Here is an 8,860-nt window from a genome sequence, read left to right as displayed (position 1 = left end):
AAGATAAAGCAAGACCTATATAACAAAAAATGTAACTTTTGTATTTGACAAGGCCAGTCAAATCCCCTCAGGACTTACCCTGAAACCCTGTACCGCAGGTTACAGATCCTTTGTCAGTGTCAGCCATGTGTATGAGTCACAGCCATTGCTTGACCAATTTGCTGTCTGTGAAAGCCTGAGAGGATGTTTTATCTCCAGGTGACTCTCCTTAGGCACACTCTACATCATCCATCACTTTTCTCTGTGGCCCCATAATCTCCTTGATCAGAAAATTTGGGACATCGCTGAGTTACAGGATGTTACAGTACAGGTTCTCCTGTGTCCTGAGTCTTTACTGACCTTGAAGGGCTATGGCCAAAATGTTGGCTATCCTTGCAGCCCTTCTTTTTCTCTAATTTTTTGGTCTGAAAATTTAAGTTGTTAACTATCTGGAAGAGAAGCTTAATGATATTATTATCCTAGAACATAGGCTTGAGCCTATTCAGTATCTGTCTGAATATCAAATGCGTTAGACACTCCTTAAACTGGTGCTTTTGACATTTTTCCCTATGTTTTCTTAAACTAAACATTAAAATTCTTTTAGTTTTAGCTATTCATTTTGATAATAAAATTCTTAATATTTTTATTCCTGCTTATAGTTTTGACTGAAACCTGTAAGTTTTATCATGAAGAACTGTATTGCATTTTAGATGTCATTTTTAGTTTGTTTTTCTCTTTTGCTGAAAGTTGTCTCTTAATTTCTAAGTATAGCCATTAAGGTTTGAGATTTTTCTTTTTTCTTTTTTTGGTGGAACCAGGGATTGAACTCAGACCCTTGCGCTTGCCAGGCAAGTGCTTACTCTACTGAGCTATCACCCTGGCCCTGAGATTTTTCTTATTTATTAATTTTATTGAATTAGGGTAAATAAAAATGATTTCTACAACTTATTTAAAAATTTTGTCCACAATTTATCTATGGCCAAATGCAGAATTTAATTGTCTTAAAGGAAATTTAAAATATGCTTTTTTCTATTCCTACGTATATTGCATCAATCATATTTAGATTTGAAAGAGTTTATATATAAAAGAATATGAAATTCTACAAAAGTGTTCTGAATCTCTTATTATTTATTTTTCTCAATTTATGTTGTTTTATATACAATATTTACTTAGATTTTTTTTGGTTTGTACAGTAAAGCAAACAAAACTATATATAATTCTCGTATCTTTTTTATATAAATGTTTTTTGTCACTATTTGTGTCTCTTTTTTACATGTTTTGTTCACCGAATTTTGATTTATGCTTTACTACTAGTGTTACTGATATAGGAGAAAAATCTAACTTCCAATCTACTAGATGTCAGATGTTCTGAATTTGTGGTTCCCAAAATTGAAGGGTAACTTTTCAGGAACAAGACAGATTAAGAATAAGAATAATTTATTGAGAGAAATAACTCCTGAGAGACAAGAGGGGAGGTTGCCACAGACCCCATTTCTTAGAAGAGGTTATACAGAGCAAAATTATGAGGTGGGTACACTGTGGGTCAAAACTATGATCAACCAGGAAGATTAAAAGTATAGCTGCTTAGTAGTGGACAAGCAGGTCACACAGCAAGTGTTTGTTCTTTGTAGAAAGAACAAAGACCTTTTCAGGAAGAGGTGAATGAAAAGGTCCTGGTCACCACCTGGGTGACTGATGCCTATCTAGACTTTTTGGGACTGTGTATGTATAATCATCCATTTATTGCTTATCCCTCTGGGAGACATGTACGCCTGGTCATTCTGTTTTTATCTTGAGGTCTGGTCTTCTGCAGATGGGCCTCTATGATGCGTTGTCATCTTCTGCACTGAGGTCTTCAAGGCCCTAGCCCTGTCTGATGTCTATGATATTTTTACCTAACTTAGCTATTAGTACAATATTATTATTCCTGCTCACTTTTTCTTCTCACTTACTGTATTTTTCATCTCTGATATTCTTTTAAAAACTAAAGTATCTAGATATATTTTGCAAGTCTATATATAGAATTTATATAATGTTTTCTGCCTTTTACTATTATCTTTAGGTTGTATTTTTTAATAGAATCTAAAGTTAACCAACATTTTTCTCAAATGATACAAAGATCTTAAAAGTGTTTAACTCTATGTTGCTTTGCATTATTTGAAAGAAATGGTCATTCATACAATTTCCATTTTTATTTAGAAATGAAGATAGTAGTTGTGACTATGATTAGTATGGCTTTGAATTTGTTTTGTTTTCTAGATATCTTTGATGATGTTTTTATAGCAGGAAAATGAACCTGGACTTCAATTGTTTTGATGGACTTTGATAGCTTAATGTTTACTTTGCGTATTGGTATATAATTTCACCTTCAGCTTAAAACATACAGTAGCCTTCAAATGAGGCATACATATTAAAGATAGAATTATTATAGACCGAGTTCTTGCTTTCTGATGCTTTACATAATTTGAGGATTTAAAGAGAAAGAATATCTTGTGTTTTCTCTATAAATACATTTTAGACATATGTGATTATTCACATTCACTTTTTCTTTGTTTAGGTAAAATATTTATTTTCTGATAAGACAGGAACTCTCACTTGCAATAGAATGACATTTAAGAAGTGTAGCATTGCAGGTATACCTTACAGGTAAGTGTTTTTATTGTCATGCTTTCCCCGAAATGCCCTTTTCTTTCTTTCGCCTTAGAATAAATTAGCTTTTATTTATTCCAAGATATATCTGAATTTCTAACACTACAGAGGTAGATTTAAACTTAATGTAGTCTCTGTGAACAATGGCTGTTGTTAAAAATATGATTAATATCTGTGTTTATACTCGGTCAGGGTTCCAAGGCATACTGCATTGACAGGCTTGTGATACATCCCTTCCTCACTTCCCCTAATCACTCAGATTAGTGATGACAGAAGGAATTGCTGTTAGGGCAGGAAAAAACAAGGGGATGAGAAGGAATTCAGATGCGTACATGTGCCAACTCCTCACAGTGATTGTGGTTGTTACATGCTGAAGACATGTACTAATACAAATAAAAATTAAAAAATAAAATGCAGAATAAATAGAAACTTCAGGTATAGACAACTTTCTTCTCTACTCTGCCTTTGTTTCTTTCCACTGCTGTTAGCTTTTATGAGTGACAAGTTGTACCTCCCTCATTTCAGATCTTCTCATATGGTTTTCTAGAATCATGCCTGTAGTCTATTGTATTTGTAACAACTATCTCAAACTGTTGATAATTGCAGGCTCAGTATCCCTTGTCTGAAATGCCTGGGACTTGATATGTTTCAGATTTTAGGCTGTTCTGTGTTAGGCTATTTACATGTTTGTGATGCAATCCTGGACCCAAGTCTAAAATAAGTCACTTATTTCTTCATATACAATTTATACTCTTAGCCTAAAGATAATTTTATAAAACTTACAGGGTTTTGAGTGATAAGTAATAATTATATATATACTTATGGGCTATAGTATAATATATTAATTATTTGTACACAGTGTATAATAATTAAGTATGGGTAATTGGCTTATTTATAACTTGAAAGATTTATTATTTCCTTTTTGCTGAGAACATTGAAAATCTTTTCTTGTAGCTATTTTTTTTTTTAAATTATGTACTTGGTACAGGGTCTCACTATGCAGCTTGAATTCATAGTGATCCTCCTATTTTCAGCCTCCCCAGCACTGGGATAACTGATTTGTGCCACCACGCCTGGTCTTGGTGGCTGGCTCAGCTGGCCTGTGGTGCCAGGGATTGAACCCTGGTCCCTGAACTTGCCTAAGCAAGTGCTTAGTCTGCTGAGCTATCTAATGGGCCTTCTTGTAGCTATTTTGAAATATACAATAAATGATTGTTAGCTATAGTCATTATACTGTGTTACAGAACACTAGAACTTAATGTTCTTAACTATTATGTATATAATATTTCCAATACTTTTGCATATGAAGGAATGTTTCATGCTGTGGAATTTTCCACATCATTGTTGGTGCTGAAAATGTTTTGGGTTTTGGAGGAGTTTGGATTTCAGATTAAAGCTGCTCCACCTAGTTTCAGCAAAAGTTTAGATAGACATTTTCTAATGCCATCTTGAAGTTCAAGACATGAGATCTTTGCCACGTAAAGAACTGTACCTATTTATTTTGGCACTATAAACTCTTTAGGTGTGGTCCTCCTGAAAACAGAAGATGAGACCGTGCATTTATCTTTCAGCCTTTAGTAATTAGCACTACTGGAGCTTCCTGTCGAAAGTAATTTTCCCTGTTCTTCTTTATAGTCAGTCATCTTCCCGTGAACTGAATGATCCCACATTATTGGCAAACATTAAGAATGGCCATGTAAGTGTGTTATTTTTCCTTCAAGTTGACACAGTGATCCTATATAATTTCCGGAGGACTATAGCTCTCTAAACCGAAGAACAGTCTTAGACAACCTTTTTGTAATCAATAAGATTCAAAGGTATATTTGTACTAGTTTTATGAACTACATACTGAATTGATGAGTGAGAGAAAATTTAAACCTTATACAAGGCCTTTTAGCAGCCTTTGTTAAGTCTGTCTACTCTTCCACTATTGGGTTTGGTTATATTTTGTGCTGTCAGTGTCTTCACTGATCTGTCCCAGCACATTGACCTACTTGATTAGAAATCTTGATCCTCTCGACAATTAGGTCTCTTAAAGCTCACATCTATGTATGTGTCCTTCCTTTGCTTCAAACCCTTCTGAGCACCACTCTTGAGAATTAATCAGAATTCATCACAATGCACTTCTTTCAAACCTCCTTCTGTGCCATTGTTTCCTTTGCTCAAAATGGTAAAGCCACATTTGTCAGAAGGCTTCACAAACACACAGAGCTAATTATTGTCTTAGGGCCTTCGAGTGTGTGGCTCCTTTGTCAAATGAGTGCCACCATCACCATGACTATACAAACAGCTGGTTAAGCTTTTTGTCGGATCTTAATCTAACCATAGTCCTCCAGTGTTATTCCCTTGCCTACTATCTAAACTAGACCCCTCTTTTCTCTATCAGGCCCCTGTTTGTTCTGGGAGATCCCATTTCTCCAAGGAGGGCAAGAGGGCAGGGCCACCTGTGCTGTGAGGTCTCCCCTACCTCCTCAACCCTCCTCAACTCAAGGCCCCCCCCCAGCCCCATTTTAAGTGTGTGCCCTGTTTCTCTTCTGGTGCCCAATTCTGTGTGTTTTGGAGGTACAAATTGCAGCTCATTCTCATGCAGCTGGTGTTAGAAACAACTCAGTACTTCTGTGACTTTTTCTAGCCCACAGAAGAATACATAAAGGAATTTTTTATCTTATTATGCGTATGCAACACAGTTCTTCCTGAGAGAGATGGAAATAATATAATCTACCAGGCCTCCTCCCCAGGTAGGTATGATGTGTGGAGCGCAGCTGCTCAGGCCTGTGGGGGCTGGTGTTTCTGTGATGCCCTGGATTGGCCCTGCCTTTCTCCTCTGGGGACCCTCCCATACAGGGTAACTCTGAAGTGCCAGGGCTCCTTGTCCTTGCCCCAGAGACTGCCATAGGGAGTGAAAGGGGGTATCCAAACCTGGGGCTCAGCAGACTGTTGGGTACAACCAGGGATAAAGCAGAGGTAAAGTTAAGGACCTGCTATATTATATGGGGCTGTTATTAGTGGCCCCAAGACAAACTGATGACTGGTAATGGTTAAGGTGCGTTTACCATCAAGGTGGCAAACTCAGTGTGGCCCACTGAAAGAGGCTTTATTAAATCAAATTTTCTCCTTCATGAACATTTTCCGGTATCTAGAAGGACACATAAGAAGTTTTGGATCAAAAAAGCCAAGTTTAAAGATCAATACAGTATTTTAGTGCTGGAGAACATAAAGTTGTATTAAATTACATTCAGTGTTAATGCATCTGCTCAACTCTTATTAATATGGACTATTCATTGACAGATGAAGCTGCTTTAGTGAAAGGAGCAAAAAACCTTGGCTTTGTTTTCACTATGAGAACACCATATACTGTCACCATCCAAGCTGTGAGTAGGATCCCACTAGCTCCAACGTGTTCCATGCACCTGCTTTTCTGGGGGGGGTGGTGGTGGTGGCAGGTACACTGCAGTTAAGAGTGGGTGTGCTTGCCTGGCCTGAAATCTTCCCAGTCATGACTCTCAGGAGCCTTGCTTCACCTCTCTACCTTTGTCTCATTCTATTATTGTGCATGTCAAGGGGCTTTATGAGAATTAGATTAATTAACCTGAGGAAAGTACCTAGAATTAATGTCAGGCACATGGAAAGCGCACAGTTCAAATAAGCTCTTTTAAAGATTTAAAATCATCAGATCTATGTTTTCTCAAGAAGAATTAACGTGATTTAAATTTTTTCGATTGTTATTTTACTTGTTTTTTTATTTTATTTTATATATTTCTTGTTTCCTGTTTCGATAACCTTCACCACAAGTCTTTGATATTATAGGGGAAAATGGAAGCAACACACAATGTTGACCAAGACTTTTACTTTTTTTCTATTAATTTTGTGATGGATTGGGATATTTACTAGACCTTGGATTCTTGGGAAAGGGGCTGATGAATTCATCTTTATGTTCTTTATGCCTGGCACATGGAGAGCTGTGACATTATTTAACATTCTGCAGTGGCAAATGGATGATATCCTGGGAGCTGGTAGATTTGGGGATAAATTGACCTTGACTAAAGGAAGGCATGAGGCTGTAGTGGCAAAAGTGATAAAAGAACTTGTCATTGCTGTAAACCTTTATACATAGCATAGTGCTCCTAGGGTTGCCCCTCCCTTCGTATTAGCTGAATGCTAAGGATTTCACTTGGTCTGTGCAATTTAGTAGCACCCAGATTGCAAACAGTGCTCTCACCAGAGGAGACTGCCATTCCCTCAGATTTGCAGGAATATTTCTGTTTTGAAAATGATACATATTCTGAGAGGTAAAGTTTCTTTATGGCTTGGGAGTGAATTATTTTGCTACATAAGTACTTTTTCCCTCAACTAATATTTCTTATCTTGTCTTTCTATAGATGGGAGAAGAATACACTTTTGAAATCCTTAATATCCTGGAATTTTCTAGGTAAACTACTTCTTTTTCTTTTGGCAGAACTGGGGATTGAACTCAGGCCCTTGCGCTTGCCAGGGAAGTGCTTTTTCCTTTGAGCCATCTCCCCAGCCCCGGTAAACTACTTTCTTAACAGTTCATGCATTCCCCAGGACTGTTTCAACAACTTATCTAAAAAGTTACATCTTGAAAATAAAAGCTGATACATGCTGGTTATGGTGGTGCACACCTGTAATTCCAGTTTGTGTGGAGGCTTAAGCAGCAGAAACACAATTTCAATTTAGTGAGACTGTGTCTCAAAATAAGTGAGTTAATTCATTATTTTTTTAAAGTATTTGGTACAGGGTCTCATTATACATGTTGCACTTGTAGTGATCTTCCTGTTTGCAGCCTCCCTAGCTCTGGGATTACAGGTGTGCACCCCCACGCCTGGACTTGGTCACCAGCGTAGTGCATCTGTGATGCCAGGGATTGAACCCTGGTCTCTATGCTTGCCTAAGCAGGCACTTAGTCCACTAAACTATCTTGCCAATCCTTTAATTAATTAAAGAAAAGGTCTGGAGATGTAGCTCAATAGTCACTTTTCCCACCAGTATAAAAAATTAAAAGCTTTTTTTTTTTTTTTTTTTTTTTTTTTTGGCAGAACCGGGGATTGAACTCAGATCCTTGCGTTTGCCAGTCAAGCGCTTATCCTACTGAGCCATCTCCCCAGCCCCCAAATTAAAAGTTTTTAAAAAGTAAAACAATGTATCTGTTACTTGCCTGACACCCTTGTATTCCCCCATGATTTTAAATTGTGTATACAATTTTTCAGTTGGAGAAGTTACTGCCACTTTTCCGCTAAACATGTGATAGGACAGCTGAATATCTCCTTTCTTCACAGTAGTAGGAACTGTGCTAGTGTGAAGGTTGGTGTCACCATGAAGGCAGGTCCCTTGCCCTAACTTGCTGACAGTCTATTGGGAGGCACAGTTAGTGTGAAAAGGGCTTCTAGACACAGGCCAATACGATCTTAGTAGATGACTACATGAAGTGTACATATAGTGGGATCGGCAGTGATACTTCAATGCATGTACACATTATACAACGCATAAAGCAGGGTTAAATATGTCTCTCACTTCAAACATCGGTCTATTTTTTTTTGATTAACACATTCCAAATCCTTTCTTCCTGCTTTTCAAAATGTGAGATCTTATTGTTATGTATAGATCCCTACTACACAACAGCACTACTACCCACCCTTATGTAGTAACTGTTACTATATAAGTTATATATAATATGTAACTTGTTACTCCTAACCATGATTCAATACCCATTGATAACTTTGGGCATCCTTCCCTACCCATTATTGTCATGGTTTCTGGTAATCATCATGCAGAACTTATCTCTCTGTCCCTGGTTTATTCCTCTTAACACAACAGCCTGCAGTTCTAATTTAACAGTCACAGATGAGAATGTCATTCTTTTTCATAGCTACATAGTAGTCTGTAGTTATTTTTCATTGAGGGGCTTAGGGAAGGCTTTCTGAAGGAGGCTGCATCTTTGAAGGGCAAGTGTAATTTCACAGGACTGGAGAGTGGGACACATGGCCCAGAAATTAGTCATGGAGGGCATGGACATAGAGAGAGGATCTTTTTTTCCCCATAATTTTATTGAGAAACAAATAGCAATGAGACAGTTTCAAAACAAATTGGTAGGATAGTTTCAATAATTAACACATTGCATACATTCTTCCTACTGGTTAGTTGCTGTACAAGATGCAGACATGATATCCTATTTATAAACACTATTAGAAAAAATCCCTGTATTCATTAAGAG

At 37.2% G+C, this 8,860-nt stretch overlaps 1 protein-coding gene across 1 annotated transcript in view; it reads left to right on the top strand.

Annotated features, from left to right (window-relative positions):
- LOC101571837 (phospholipid-transporting ATPase IB) overlaps positions 1 to 8,860 on the top strand; it is a 297,444-nt gene that overhangs the window by 124,706 nt on the left and 163,878 nt on the right. The window contains exons 12-16 of the mRNA XM_023715050.1: positions 2,537 to 2,625; positions 4,264 to 4,324; positions 5,261 to 5,366; positions 5,917 to 5,999; positions 7,008 to 7,057. Of these exons, the coding sequence (XP_023570818.1) occupies positions 2,537 to 2,625; positions 4,264 to 4,324; positions 5,261 to 5,366; positions 5,917 to 5,999; positions 7,008 to 7,057 (389 nt within the window). The remainder of the gene's footprint in view (positions 1 to 2,536; positions 2,626 to 4,263; positions 4,325 to 5,260; positions 5,367 to 5,916; positions 6,000 to 7,007; positions 7,058 to 8,860) is intronic.

The sequence above is a fragment of the Octodon degus genome, unplaced genomic scaffold (genome assembly GCF_000260255.1).
Source record: "Octodon degus isolate 3935 unplaced genomic scaffold, OctDeg1.0 scaffold00038, whole genome shotgun sequence".
NCBI lineage: Eukaryota > Metazoa > Chordata > Mammalia > Rodentia > Octodontidae > Octodon > Octodon degus.
Note: the sequence above shows the minus strand (reverse complement) of the source record. Positions and strands in the feature narration are given on the sequence as shown.